General features: G+C 43.6%; 1 protein-coding gene across 5 annotated transcripts in view; it reads left to right on the top strand.

Moving 5' to 3' along the window:
- Positions 1–16084, top strand: part of trim3b (tripartite motif containing 3b) — a 29485-nt gene that overhangs the window by 4605 nt on the left and 8796 nt on the right. For 2 of the 5 annotated variants that reach the window (XM_076749671.1, XM_076749668.1), the window contains one exon: positions 14595–14770. In XM_076749671.1, the coding sequence (XP_076605786.1) occupies positions 14625–14770 (146 nt within the window). In that variant the 5' untranslated portion in view covers positions 14595–14624. Of the gene's footprint in view, positions 1–792; positions 1043–10407; positions 10629–14594; positions 14771–16084 lie in introns of those variants that run through there. The other 3 variants (XM_076749666.1, XM_076749670.1, XM_076749667.1) reach the window with 3 other exon arrangements.

Raw genomic sequence — 16084 nt, 5'->3', positions numbered from 1 at the left:
GATGCAGTCTCCATGGCAACATGGTGCTCCCGCAGCAAAATCCTGGGAAGATGGTTCGGTCTCCACCCCCATGCGCATGCACACAGGCACACAGCACACACTTGTAAGGAGGACGGTGCTCATGCCTCTGTTGTCCATACATGCATCACGATTCTCCTGTCCGAACAGTGTTACCTCTTTACCTCCCCGGCTCTAAATGATAGACACACACATTAAAAAACGCAGTATCAGCATTGTTATTCATCCTTTAGAGGAACTTGAACCTTGAACACCCATTTACTTTCTCAATTAATTAAGTCTCCCTTTTTTCACACCGCTCCATCAGCCATCGCACCTCTCCTTTTAAGCTGAGCTCCATATCTGTCACTCCCTCCAGCCATAAATTCTTAGAGTTCTCAGCAGGCTTTGGTCATTTACCTCTATTGTTCCTCCTGTCACTTACCCTGCACCTACACTCCGCGTGTGTGCGGAGGAGAGTGATGGACCAGGTTCCCTTTTCAGTTTATCACACTGGCTCTCTCATAAGAAGCATCAACAATTTGACAGTTTGAGCTTTTCTCGTTCTCTTTACACATTTGATTAAAAAAAAACAGAGAGGAGACAGGAGAGTGAGGGCAGGAATTTAAAAAATCTCTGTCTCTTTGTTGCCATCTCCCCGTCACTCTGCTCATCTCTTGCACTATTGGTCAATCCAACCCCCTCCCATTTTTACATCAGCCAGTCAGCTTGTACAATCTCTGTATCTCTCTCTCTCTCTCTCTCTCTCTCTCTCTCTCTCTCTCTCTCTCTCTCAGTCGCTTTTCCTCCCTCTAGCACACACATTCATGCGTTAAAGCCAGATCCAGATCGCTCTCTCTCTCTCTCACACACATACACACACACACACGCACACACGCCCTGTTCCTGCCTCCCTCCCTAGACTCTCTGTGTGAGGTGCTCTTTCCTTTGGCGATGTCAGGTTTTCTGGATGGATATCGCTCCCTGTGGAGGAGAGCGTGCTGAAACTTCCTTGTACCGCTCTCTCATCTGTCAGGAACCTGCTGTAAGTAAATCTTTCACTCCGAGACTTCCTCCCATCCTTGCTCTTTCATGCCATCCCCGCTGTGTGCCAGCTTTCATTCCTCTATCCTCCGCTATTTCCATCTCGCACCCTTCTCCCCTTGACGGACGGTGCAAGCCTTTCCTCCTCTCACCTCTCCCACTCTCCACTCCATCCCTCTCTCCTGGCTCCCCTCCCCTACAGCTGGTGGACACATACACCCTATGTTGTCTGTATGCAAACTAATGCCGCAGGCCATTTACTGGCCTGTGATGGGTTTGCACTGTGCAGCATAACCTGAAAATGTTTTTTGTGCATGTGTGTGATAGACACCCTCTGTGAGGCTGACCTGACTGTGATCATAGATGAGTGGAGAGATAGGCTGCAGCCATCTGTGCTGGATGGGTGGTGTGGTGATGGGGAGGTTGGGGGACACTTGAAATAATGATTTGTAGTTTGATGCAGCATGTTTTTCTTTTTTTCTGGGATTGGAGCTTGTTTTATTGAAGAAATGTAAAAGAAATGTCAATGTTTCTTTCAGAGAGCACAGTTTTTTGTGCAATTTGATATGTTATACTCCACTTTGTATGCAAAAAATGCTATTCCACACAATCACAGGAGGTGAAAACCTCCTTTGGTCCACAGGTTTGGTGATTTTTACTGAGCAATTTTTACAACCTGACAGTCCCAGTGAAACCTGTCAGAATTCCTTGGATGGTATCAGTAATGCACTGACATCAAGCTTAAAGCATGACTGACTCCCTTCACTCAATCAGTAAAATTGGCCCCAGAGGGTTTAAACCTATCTTTCACCAATCCCACACTCTGGTCTCATGCTATCATCTACCTACATACAGTAGATGAGGTGAGCAGAGCCTCACTTTGTCCTCAAGTATAGAACTTGAACAGGACACTGGAGATGACTGCAACACATGTATGTGCAGAAAGGCTGCGATGTTGAACAAGAACATCAAAAAAAAAAAGGTTCAAATAGTGATCCAGAGGCACCTCTGTGGTCTCTGTTGGGGGAAGTGGGGACTGGAATGTCCAGCTGGCATGGGAGGAATGTCACCGGCACTGCATGGGAGGGGTGGGAGTCAGGCGAGGAGGGACGTAAACTTAACCACACACTGAATGATTAACCGAGCAGTCGCCGATACTGTAACTACTGGATGTTCTGCCCCATTTCTGTCATAGCTGTCAAATACTGTCACCTTTCTGGCTTGGTTCTGTTAAGGCGCTGATGTTGTCATTGTCAGACATCTTGCATTATTAGCTCACCTGATGCACATTGAAAATTGCGTGTTCTGTGAATGCCTTTGTGCAATTTAAGATGTTGCATCCAAATGGCTTTTCTTGCCCCACGCACACGCACACGCACACACACACACACACACACACACACACACACACACACACGTGTGCTGTATACATACTGTATATTACATCTTTCTGCAAATGAATTAGAGGAAATTCTGGCATTTTGCACCACGACAAATTACATGACACCAGCAGAAATAGCCCTGTTAGTTGTGACAGTTGTAATCTGCGTGTGTGTGAGTGTGTGTGTAAAGGTGTGCCGCGCTCTTCGTCCTCCTGCAGGCCTGATCAGCTCTAAGGTGATTGTGTTGCCATGGGTAACAGCAGCAGGATTTCTCCTCCGCTCTGCATGGTCAAGCAAATACTTGTGCAAGTCCTAGTTTATATAAATGTTGTTTTTTTTTTTAATGCTGCTTTGATATGAACCCATCAGAGGTGTGGGTTGGCGGGGACGGGGGGAGTCTTCATGACAAACTTGTACTTTGGCACAGTATCAAACAACTGCAGCTGAAACTCATTAAGTTTTAACTTTGTGAAGTATGAAGAGGAGAAAGCCTGAGTTAAGTCTAAAAGCTAGAGGAGTTCCTCTGAGGGACGTAACAGCTTCAGCTGGGAATTCTGTGAGAGCCTGGTCAGCTTAATTGTTATTACCCTCTGCTGTAAAAGCTGTGATGGCTGATATAGCTTTAATGATTTTTTTATCTTATTTTAGTTGTCATTGATTTCTTCCAAACGCCAAATTCCCACTTCTCTGACACCATGCTACATTCACATTATTCAGTTGTTTGTCTAAAGATGCCAAATGCAGACTAATAATAAAATCATTGTGTTTAACTGTCTGAACAGTCATTTGGAAGATACTGTAGTGATTACTGGCTTATTTGTTCTATGTTATCGTCTCAGTTTCTGTGTGGATTGTATCTAAGCTGACGGTTTGAACTTCATTTGTTGTCTGATCACAATAGATTCTGCAGGCACAGTTGTTGTCTGACTTCACCGTCACTTGTCTTGTCCTATGTTTGGTTACAAAATAAGTGTCTGCTTATGCTTAAATGTGCACACATGCATAGTATGTCTGTGTGGAGTAAAATGAGTGAGTGTATGTTTGTGCTTTGGCTGTGGGAATTGATGTTTTTCCAAGCATATTCAACCATATTTACTTTGTATTGTGGGGGGGTGGGGGGGGGGGGGGGGCATGTGGTGAAAGCTTAGAGACTGAGCTCAGAGATGCAGTCATGTCATGTTGGATATATTTAGATGGATCCCTCAGGGGGGCTCAGTAATAGCACTGGCCATATTGTGCCATTTCTTGAACATCTCATACAACATCAGCAATAAAACAGTCTTGGTTAAGCCCAATTCGGTCCATTTCTAGATGCAGTTATGCATTTTATTAATTGCTTTGCACTGTTGCAATCACAAAAACTATAAATCTAAACACAGGGCATTAAAAAAGACTAAATGCACATGTCTTATAATATACTACATCAATTTATGTGCAAACTCATGGCCTCAGGTTATTCTCAGTTATTTGTCACGATTTCCTTCTTAGTTTCACCATCTGTGCTCTTCTCCTTTTATTTTTCACATTCCTGTTACATATTTACGAGAGATTTGCAAGAAATTAGCATTTCCAGTCATTTTGACACTGCATACGGGGGCAGCCGCTTGTTTTCTATCCAGGCTTGCAATTCTGACCTTTATGGTCATACAGAAATTTGTGTATTGATGCTTCTACTCATGGTGAGTTATGATCTGAAGGCCCGAAGAAAGCGTTCAGCATACCAATTGGCATTATATCAGCGCTGGCATTTTCCTGTGTTACAAAGGAGCGATATGGTTATTGTTCTAAATACAACTGAGGGATAGATTAGTTACACTCATTGACCTGTTACAACACTGCACTGTTGATGTCCCTGTGTTCACTGTCTTGATAGTAATCCTTGAACCAGTCATGTGTTGGTTCATTACTTCTTCAAGGACACACACTCTCTCATATAAGGATTCTACGTGTGTCAGGTAGCATTTGCACTGAATGTTTGTGTTAGTATGAAAGATACAATAAAACTGAGCTCTCCTCTATCGCACGCTTTCCTAAAGCTGGAGGTGAGAGAATCGAGGCAGTGGTGTGGTTGTAAAACAAGCTTGGCAATGGTAGTTGGTCAACTTTTTAGAGTTTCCGATATATAACCAAAATTTGGCTGAACATTTTATGTCAAAGGTTTATATGTACAGTCTGTGTTTTATTGGTGAATACGTTATTCCCAGCAGACGAAATGTGGTGTGTTTAAGGCTGCAGCACAACAAGCAATGTATTTAGAAATCCACAGGGCAAAGAAGGTTACATTTACTGTGAATTAACTGTGATGTGTTGGAGCACTTAGTGTCTGAACGCTCCTCTGGGATCAAATTAAAACTGTAACTCCACTTGTAATCAGCTTTAATCAAACCCCTGTAAATAAAAATAAACCTTGTCACCATGCTGTAAGTGCGGCAAGGCAAAAGAGAAAAGCAGCAGATTCGATATCTGATATCTCCAACTGAACTCTGTCAGTGTCTGCGCGTGAGGAAATCCTGATTTCTTGTCTTGTCTTGTTCATTTTTCCTTCCCACTGACATGCGTCTGTGGCAACCAGTTGTGTGCACCTGTGTGTCCCTCTGTGTTCATGTGTGTTTGCGTGCTGGACTGTGAGCCGTGTGTTAATATGTTGATACAGGCAGTTCCTGTGACACATTCCTGGCCAGCTTGGCTCAGATCGGGCGAGCTGATAATTTTAGCTGAGCTTATGTCAGTCTGTCCCGCTGTGTGTGGACAGTGCAGAAAAGGTACCACTCCTCAGCATTTGTCATCCACTACATCATCCTTCCCTGAGGACTATACATGATAAATGTGTGTGTTGTAAGGTGTTAGTCAGCAGACAGGCCTCCCTGTCTTTTTCTGCTCTGCCATCAAAGCAGCAATCCTCAAACACACTATAAGACGAGCAGCTTTGAATGTGGCATCACAAATGTGTGTTTTTTTTTTAGGTAGAAGGAGCACTTGTTAAATCCAATCCTGCAAAAGCACAACCTTTGTGAAGCCTTTAGTCTTAGATGGCGTCAGAGAGCTGTTGATTCAACTCTTATTTGTATCCATTTTGAGGCCTCATCAGACTGGATTGCATTATACTGGAAGGAGTTTCTGTTATTTTGTACACCGGGAGTGTGGTTTAGGCCTCCTATTTCATGTGCAGAGGTTGACAGACGCACAAATCATCAATCTGCAGACCTATCAGCATGACGAACAAATGATGGAATTTCTAATCCCCTTAAGTAAATGAATTTCCACCCTGTTAGGAACCCAAGCCGTAATGCACATTTAGGATTCGATGACAGGTTTTTTCATGTCTGATTAAAATGAGCGGCATGAGGGGAAAAAAAAAAAAAAAAACTAGCAGACTTCCACAATGAGGCAGGCTTTTCTGCTCCATACAACCACAGAGCAAGAAAACCGAAAACTCCAAATCATGTTCCACAAAAACAGTATCTATCCCTCACCGGGTTTGATTTCGGTGAGTGTGTCTCTGTGATGTGAGGGGCATGTGAGTGAAACGCCCATGGCTAAGTGCTTTTATTGTTCTGTTGTGATTGCAGTGCTTGCTTTCAGAATATTCGGCTGTTACATAAACCATATTTTTGACCTTTTTTTTTTTTCTCTAAAAGCACCCAGATGGTGACAACCAACTCAACTTCCCACGTACCTGGATGAATGATGGAAGGCCTGTTAAACTTCAGCCCACCTGAAACATCATTGTGGTCGGGGTCCTGTTACGCCATGTGACACAGAGCTGTTTATGTTAATATATGTTTAGCTCTAGGCATCTATTGCCTCAGTTATTTAAAGAAACAAATTATTTCAGGATCAGCTCCTCTACCCCCTGGCACATGCTCCTCTTTCACTGGAATAATTCTCTCTGCTGGGAGAGGGAGAGGCTCGGGTAGGATAAGAAAGAGGGTGAAGAATCTGTGCGTCATGTAATATTCCCTTTGACTGCATTAAACTGCAAAACATTTGAATATACACTTTAAAACACGGATTATATAATCTGTTTAGCCCTCCTGCTTATACTGTTGTTTACAGGCTTATAACGGCCCATGCAAATTCTGTTGATGTTCAGCGTAAAACACATGCAAGAATAATGAATGTCAATGTCGAGTGCTTGATATTCATAAGTCAGTACAAATGAGAGCAGAAAGAGAAGAGATTGCCCTTTTTCCTTCCAAATGTGGTCCGACATGAGGTTGTGACAGTGTGAGAGTGTGCTGACACTGGCTCTGCAATGTGTGCTTGAAGGGCTGCGAAGGAGCCTGTATCTCCCTATCTGAGCTCCTGGTGTATCTGTTTCTCCAGGCTCAGTGGAGTCGAGCTGCTGTTCTGATGCCTGCCTTGATGTTATTCATGTCAAGAATCTCTTGATGAAGTTCTGTTTGCAGCAGAGTGAAAATGAGGGGAGATGAAATGAGTTTTATGGCTGCTGTGGTCGTAAACGTGGTTTATTTTAGAGGTGTTAGCGTTTGACGTTTAAGTACTCGACTTAATTACTTCTGTGAGGCACTTTTACTCCTTAGTTTTACTTGTCTTTACACGACTACACTGATTTCTTTTTGTGTGGTCGGGATACTTTTAACTTAAAAATGCTGGTGTGGTCGGGATACTTTTAACTTAAAAATGCTGGTCTGTTTTGTGTGAATGCAAAGCAAAAGATATTTGTGGGAATTGGAGCAGTCGGCGCCCAGTTCACGCTCATACACCTGCTTTCCCTGAGGCCAGCTGTGGTCTAAAGACAGCTGGGTAACTGCCGCAGCATTTGAAAGGAAGCGTCAGTATTTTCATTTTAACCCATCAATCAATCTGTGATTTGCACGCACAGGGGTCCTGTGTTTTACTATGAACTGTCAACAACAAGCCTCTTTCTGACGAGTGTGTGCACAGTCTCAAATGTCTACCCTATAATGTGTCTTCATGATGCATTGGGGTATCTATGTAGAATAGGAGCGACACATGCCGATAATTTCCTTTTTAAAATACAAACCTTATTAATAATTATGCCTTCGTTCTTCTTCCTCATCCATTCTTAACATATAATCGCACATGCTGGCAACCATTAAATGGCGCAGTCACCCTGAGGATATGATGGCAGTGCTTTGGGACGCCAGTGCTGTAGTAGGCATACATGAATGAGCGTACAAATAAATCTCAGATGTGTAGTATGTGCACTGCGTGTGTTGGAGAGAGGAACAAAGGACAGGCTCATGTACATGTGTGGCATGTGCATCCTTCTGGAGTGTTTCTGAGTCATTACTATGCTGGTCATCTGAGGTTCCCTGCGCCTTTTTTCGCAGTGTGTGTGCAGCTCGGAGCACGTGCCTGCCAGTGGTGTGAAGAGGATGAGAACTGATAGCTCTATATATAGAAGTATATGTATATGCAGGCTTAAGACCGGACCGCAGGAGAACGGAGGCTTGCCGAGCATACTAACAAGGGTTGCACAGGCTGCTTCATACACGACATCAATTAACTCTGTGTGTATTTCTTGTGCTTATATGCTTGTGAGGACCAAATTAAGAGTGTGTGTGAAATTTTATATGACAGGTGTAACTTGAGCAGCTAAGGAGCAAAGGAGGAGGTGGGCTATAGTATGACTCAGATTGAAGTAGCTGACTGACTGTGTGTGTGCGTGTGTGTGTGTGTGTGTGTGTGTGTGTGTGTGTGTGTGAGCGATGGTGTCAGGCCCGGAGCTGTCAGACTCTAACACCATCATGGTAGCCCCAAGATATCAGGATCATGCTCTGTTACACAAGAGCCCTTTCACCATTCAGTGCTTGAATGTACTGTACAGTATCTGAGAGTCCCCTCTTCCTCGTCCTCATCATCACTTTTTCTTCATATCTTGCTCTTGAGTTCCCTTCCCCTCCACCGCTTTCTCCTCCTCCGCATCTTTCCGGGTTTACTTTGTCGGTGTCTTTGGTTTCGGAGCACAGCATGCAGAGGCACGAGGGCACGACATTGCATATAAAACACAAGCTCAGGCAAGAACAAATAAATAAATAACAAAACAAGGCATCAGGTGTGCAGCACTGAGTGTTGCCGCATTATTGGCTGCAATCAAGCACAGCTTAACCCTCGTTACTCACTCTCACGCTTACGGGAGCTTTGCTGTCACATTATTTGTCGTGTGACTTCCACAAGGCACAAAAACCGCCTGAAGTGGGTGTGGATCTTGTTGGATTTCTTGGAGAACACCACTGTCATTACTGTCATTACTGATATTGTTCCACCTCGTACTGACCCTGGGGCAGAACGGTTTCTTCTGGTTGTTGATGTTGCACAAGAGTTGAGTGCTGCGGAGCGTTTGTTTCCACTGTTCAACTCACAGGAAAATTGTATAGAACTGGCATAAGCCATCTAATATCTGAAAATACAAAATGAAACACTTAGAATTGCTTGTTATTTTCTGATTATCCATAATCTTTTGGTGCGTACGGTACTCCGGTTATGTTGTGTTCTTGTTTCAGGGAGGCTCATGGCGGGCGCCACCGGTGGTTCATCTTCCTCCTGTTTAATAACTGCAGGAGTCGTATATTCTGATAAAACTGTCGTTTCAGCAGAAAGCGCAGCGGTAAACCAATAATGCTGTGGAGCGCTCACTGCGGGGATGACAACAGTCTTCTTCAAAGGGCTGCCCACACCGGACTGCTGCATTTGGTATATTGGTCATGGCAGAGAGCTTCTCTCTAATTACTTACTGTGGAGCTTGAAAACAAGACGTCTTCAGATTGTTCTATCCAGCGGCAAGATGTTTGTGGTAGTTTGGAAAGAAAAAGCATCAGAGATTGTGATTTTACAGTCAGGTTGGACTTGTTTGCTTAACTGGTATAAAAAGATTCATGACCACAGAGATTCCTACTAGAATCAGTGGACGTGCTTGAGAGGCTGCAGCTATACAAAAACATGCAAAACAGTGCCACAGTGCTCCGTATGGGTGAGTCACAAATACATTTGCTGCAGACAGCTAATGATACGTCAGTCTGCGAGCGGTATTTTGATCCTCTTATCCTCCACTTCCTGTTACACCCACCCCAGCAGTCTGGCCTGGGAGTTCATGATGATGGGATTTTTTTGGAAAGGTGTGCGTGGGCGTGGAGGGAGGAAGCAGAGCCCGATGCGAGGGTGGGGGTAGAGATGGCTGGACTCAATCCACGCAGATTAACTGCAGATTGATGTTTTTGTCAGAGAATGGTCACTTCCTGCTCCAGATGAAACTCTGACCGCTTCATACAGATGGGGCGTTTAAGGGATTTGGTGCAAAATCGTCCTGTGACAAGATATTTTACTTGAAATTCAAAATCATAATCCCCTTTTCAGTATTAAGGGCCTTTCTTAATCCCGGCATATGTGTAATTTGATACTATAATGCTAGACGGAGAAGCATATGTTCCAAATCCTCATTTGAAGTTTTTTTTTTTTTTTTTTTTAAAGATGACATCATGAATTACATAACTCTGTGTTTTGTTTGGCTACCCTGTGTGTGTGTGTGTGTGTGTGTGTGTGTGTGTGTGTGTGTGTGCGTACTTGTCTGGCAAACTAATGACTATTTCTTCATAACTTTAACTGGAAGCCAGATGATCCAAATGTTTATATGATCATCAACTATCAGCTGCTGACTCATTAGGAGCTAATCATCATAGTTTTGAGTGTGCGCAACGTTACACAAGCTGAACAGTCGCACAGCAGATTAAGGCCTTATGTTCAATATGTTCCTGCATTCAACACTGTTGTCTTTCCAGCCATGACAGTTGGACTTTTCTTCTTCTTGGCCTTTTCAGTCTCTACCTCTCACTCCCTCTGGCCAGCACGAATTGTTGGCTTATGATGCAACCCCTCGTCCCCGCTAGTTTAAGTTTCCCGGCCAATCAGAGCACGGCAGGAGGAGTGTGCCCAGTCGGCTCACGCTTGTAAACAGCACTGACAGAGGGAGGGACTTTGTACAGTCCCACCCTCTGTTGTCATCCCTGTTCAGCCTTTTTCAGTGTGTGTGTGCTACACGGCAAAAGGGAAAAGCCAGAGAAGGAAAGGGGAAAAGGAAGAGCGGTCAGCGGGGTCATCGGGGGAGACGAGGGGGGAAGTGGGCGTGCATGTCAGGGTGTGTGCTGATTCTTCAGTGTTACACTGACTTAGCACAGAGCTGCCATGGAGCCTTCTAGACTGGTCTACTCCACACTTCTGACAGTAGGTAGCCTTTCTGTCAACTCTCTGTGTGCATGTATGACTTCACAGTATCAGCTGTTACCAGAGAGGAGTGTGTGAGTTTGTCCAAGCTGTCAGCACATATTCTTTGGTGCTGCATTGGGGCATGACGGAGAGCAGAAGGGCTCATACTTTTACTGTATTCCCTCCTTTTCCTCTTAAACTGTCTGTCTCTCTTCCCTCCTGTTGAACTGGGAAGAAGACCTTTAATTTCCTGTCTTGCCTACTCCCAGTTTTTCTTCACCACTTCATCTCCACGTGTGTGTTATGAGAGATACACATGAGCTGTGAGGATCCTATTGTACAGCAAAGCAACAGCAGAGGTTTCAGTGCTGAAGGAGACAAAGAAAACTGTTACTTTTGTATTCAGTAAAGCCAGCAGTGAATAGACTCTTTGTGTGTTAACTCCACGGGTGTCAGCCTGTTGTCACACACACAAACATGCTGCACGCATTGCACTTAAAAACACACAAACACACAAACAATTAGTTACACATAAAAACGATGTAATCCTGGGAGTTTGGAGAATTAGTCAGGCTAAGGTCACCAGCAACACTACAGCTGCTATTACTGCGCAAATAATGGGCAGCAGAAGTATGACACATTTCATTTTGATGGTATGAGCTGACAGCTCTCTGCAGGATGTGTCCTCTCATTAATCATTTTTTGAAGCTTCACACAGTCCTGCCTGGGCTTGGCTTCATCCCACCCTGCTGCCTTTAACTGCAGAGGCCAATTTCCGAATCTGCATGTCTTCACTCACTTTTTTAGAAGTCGCCAAGTCTGTCAAGTCAGCTGGTCACGGTTACTTTAGAGCTTCAAAACTAAGCATCATGGCCTACTTAGGAGTTAAAGCGGCCATGAATGAAGTTGCATATGCATATAACTGCAAACGTGCACACGAGTACCTGCCAACTCATGTGCAAGCATGCGCGACTGTCATGTGTTTCTGTTGTTGTTGTGCCATGTATGCATGTTACCATCAACTTGACAGTAAAGAGTAGTGAAGAGCTTTCTAGAAGTTCTTTCATTTATCAGCTAAACTAAGTTCAAAGGAACTGTTAAGCTTTAAGTTACACCCTGAGACGGACTCTTTTTTATCCCAATGTAAATTTATTTGGCTCCAGATTCTTCTTTAACTGTGATCCACCCAATGAGAAAGTGTTTTAAAACATAAACAACAGTAAACAAATGGACGCCAGGCACTTCACTCTCAAGCAGTCCCCTGGTCTTATTTTAGTTTCACCGTCATTGCTTCCTCACCTACCCACTAGTACATGTGTCTAAATTTAGACAGACGTCATTACAGATGATATTAGTATCGGTGTGTGCTCTAGCGCAGAGAGAGAATGACAGTGTGAGAACTGTACTGAAGTATACAGCACATCCTGCCGTTGATCCCTCTTTAGTTCCACGTTCTATCGAGAGATATTCAAGCCTCTTTTCATCTGAATTCAACAGAGACGACTGGATACTCTTGAAGTGCCGGTTTTGAGCGCAAGATTTTTAGAGAACAATGCATATTTAGATTTAGACAAAACATAAGCTACTTACCGGTAATCACTTCCTGTGTGTCCCTGACCAGAGTGCGAATGTGACATGTCGTTCTCATGGTTGACGGCTTAAGAAGTGACCTGTACCCTCCCAGTCTGGAGATCTCGAGATTGTATGTCATTGGATCCTCTCTGTGTGTGTGTGTGTGTGTGTGTGTGTGTGTGTGTGTGTGTGTGCGCGCACACAGGCGCACTGGGCCACAGCTTGACAATAGGACATAAGCAGAGATGGGACATAGGGGATTGGGTGTTGTATTAGATCCAGCAGTGACAGATGTGCAGACAGGGGGAGAGTCTGGTGGGGGATGATGATTATCGGTGTGTGTGTGTGTCTGTGTGTGTGTGCGTGTGTGAGCGTGTGTTTTTCTTTGTACACAACTGTGTGTGCCCTTGTCACTGGTTGCATAATGTTCATAACTACAGTATATCTTAAGGCCAGGCATGTTTGTTGGAAACGCATGCTGCTATTCGCTCATCCCTGCAATTTGTATGAGCGTATGAGTGCATGTCTGTGTCTGAGGCATGAATAATGCATGTGTTGACCTACTGAGAAAATGTGACTGGACTACATTGCTGGATTCAGTTAGCAACATGGAGATAAAAATGGCACTCAGGGTGTTTACCAAAGGTGCCAATTTTAAGTGGAAGGTCAAGTCAGGTGAAACTGTTCTCTAACAGATACTTCTTGTCAGCGCTCCTTGTCACTTTCATTGCAAGGAAGTCATTGTTGGAAACGGCTTGCATACATTTTGGGATTCAGACTGGATGTTTTTCACATAGATAACACCTGAGCTTTGTTTACACACTCGGCGCCTAGCAATGAGAACATGCCGCATAAGCATCTTTAACATACCATAGTAATTATTATGCCATATGTGTTCAGACTTGCACTGATGAATGTGAAAGTGGGCCACGCTGGAAACAGCACTGGTCTGTGTTGCTAGGCAGAATATCTTTACCATGCAGCTGTATTTCCAGAATGGATGAGATAATGTGATGCATGCAGGCTCCTCTGTCCTGGTCAGCTTGCAGAGTGAGGAGCTGCTAGTTTGAATTGTCACTGTATGTACATACTGTACGTAATCTAGATGTAGTTGTTTTATTCTCTCTTCTGAAATGAAGCAAAGGGGCTCCCAGCCACCAAAATCAGATGCAGGACTATAAGCTGCACTTTTAATCACTTTTGTAGCTAGATAGAAGTGCTGCATCGGTAAGTTGTCAACAGGCCAATATGTGTGAAGCACATTAAAGTTTATTTTTCACCCACACATCAAACACTTTAATTATGTATGTACTGTAAATCGATGTGTATGTACATGATAAAGAATGACTGACTTAGCCTCTCGACCACCAACTTAGTATTTAATTTCTCAGTATGGTTTGATGTAGAGGCAAAATGGCTTCAGTAGATTACAGTATGACCCTCACCTCACCTCACCTCACCTCAACTTGTAAATATCGACAGTCTGACAGACACAAATATTGAGAAACATTACTCAGCACATTCTCATTTCAGTCATGACCTGATAACAGGTCCTGTACATCAGGAGTACTTTTAGAATGTTTTACAACCTCAGTTCCAAAAAAAGCTGGGTGGTGTGTTAAGACATACATAACCTACTAATGTTTAGGTTAGAAGCACTATGTTTTACCTCATTAACTTCATCGATTTTTGTTAATATACGCTTATTCTGAATTTGATGCAGCAACAAGTTGGGTCAGGAGCAACAAAAGTCTGGGAAAGTTGTGGAATGCTTCAAAAACACTTGTTTGGAACATTCCACAGGTAAACAGGTTCACTGGTAACAGGTGATAGTATCATGGTTGGGTATGAAAGGGGCATCCTGGAAAGGCTCAGTCGTTCACAAGCGAGGATGGAGCGAGGTTCACCACTCTGTGAATAGTATAAAGGATAAGACTACATGGGTTCGGGAACACTTTGTAAAAACTGTTCAGCCTGCAGATGATTGCTTTCTGCTTTAAGAAAAGTTTTACATAGCATCACAACTTTTTTGAAGTCGGGATTGTTAAAGGCTCCTCTTTTATTTTCCTGCTTTGGTGTAAGCTGAAATGTCAATCAAAAGCTAGGCACACGGCCATACTGGTTTGTCTACATCTGCTGCTGTCTGTACACTCAGGATTGTTTCGTGCTTCTATTTCACACAGTTCTCATTCAGCTGGCTTTTATCTGGTATTAACCCAGAAATAACACCATAACAATGGACACATTTTTGCACTAATCAAGGAATTAAACAGCTTTGTTAACTTCAGTTCCTGGTACCTTCTGTGATAAGTTTGCAGAGCTTTAGCAGCCCTGAAAGTGACACCCTCTAGAAGAGCTTTTATACACATCATATAGGCAAATATTCATGTCTTAATCTTTGTGTCTCTGCAGGTTATCTGCTGTCATTGTGTGTGCCGTTAAATGTCCTCTGCCATGGCAAAGCGTGAGGCCGGGAGCACCAGCCCTGTGGTGCGTCAGATAGACAAGCAGTTTCTGGTCTGCAGCATCTGTCTGGATCACTACCGTAACCCCAAGGTCCTGCCCTGTCTGCACACCTTCTGTGAGAGGTAACTAACGTTTGTGCTCTCTAACTCAGTGACAACTGGCAAAAGTCCTAATTACCTACACTACCCTCAAGCTAAACCTGACACAAACCCAAGTCTCTGCATGCCATCTGCTGCATGTAGCTTCTTCTTCCTCTTTTTTTTGCCATTTCTCTACCAGTATTTATCCTCCAATCCTGTGACAGAAGAGTTCTTGCCATATTTACATGTCCGCGAATAGAGGAAACTCATCTATTGCAAATCCTTACCCACAATTAAATAGCTCAGAGCACTTCTCCTTCGACTCCACTGGGATAAGTGCATTCCTCACCATCAGAGACCGTGGTCTAAGAAAAGGCTCATTGTTGGGAGACACAATCACAACGCCTCAATCTACAGTTCCTCAGAAAGATGACACCCCCTCAGGAGGTACTTACAGGGGCCTTTCCATCCCGAGCCAAGCAGCGGAGGCTTTTGGAAAGCTTGCTGTGGGTCAGGGTGGGAGGATGGAGAATGAGAGATGTACAGAGGATAGCTGGGATTATGTTGCAGACTGGTTTACTTCTAAACCTGTGATCAAACAAATATTTATGGAATAGTTTTGAATAGCCACACAGATGGGATAAATCCTTTTTCCATGCGGCGCGAGGGGCATTTACCCACCGGAGGGCAAGTTTAATCCCTGGTTTAACTGGATGCCATGTGATCTGGAGCCCTGCTGAGGTGAACAGATTTTTGTCTGGAGCTATATGTGATGTTGCCAGACAGATGTTTTAATGCTGGATGGGTCCGTGTAGTTTTAGGGGTGTTAGGGCAGGGCTGACTGACCCACACTGGGCCCAGGCTGGTTGGTGACACTATCTTTTTTCATTTTGCTCCCCTTTTCCTCTTCCCGTGATCATCTTTGAGCATGCATATTTCTTATACAACTATGTCTTAATATCCTAATAGTGTGCTCAGTATTCAGAAATTAGGATCACGGGTCTGCATCTCTCTACAATGGAGGCATGATGTAGTTGTGCTCATAGTTATGATCACAGTCAAGTAATTGACTGCACATGAATCTACAACAATCATGGTTATCACGTATTTTTTTGTTTAATCTGATTTGCTGCTTTTCTCTGTTTTATATCACTGTAAAAAATGGGTTTGTTTTTTACTCTTTATTGGACAAAACAAGAATTTCAAAAATAAAATGTGAAGGTCATTTTTCACTACTTCCTGACATTTTATAAACCAACTTGCTGGGCTGAGTGAAAATATTATTGAAATCACAATATGTCCAAGTGCAATATCCAAATTTCAGATTTGCAGATCAAATTTTTTGATTAGGGTAAA

The sequence above is a fragment of the Chaetodon auriga genome, chromosome 15 (assembly GCF_051107435.1).
Source record: "Chaetodon auriga isolate fChaAug3 chromosome 15, fChaAug3.hap1, whole genome shotgun sequence".
Classification (NCBI taxonomy): domain Eukaryota; kingdom Metazoa; phylum Chordata; class Actinopteri; order Chaetodontiformes; family Chaetodontidae; genus Chaetodon; species Chaetodon auriga.
Note: the sequence above shows the minus strand (reverse complement) of the source record. Positions and strands in the feature narration are given on the sequence as shown.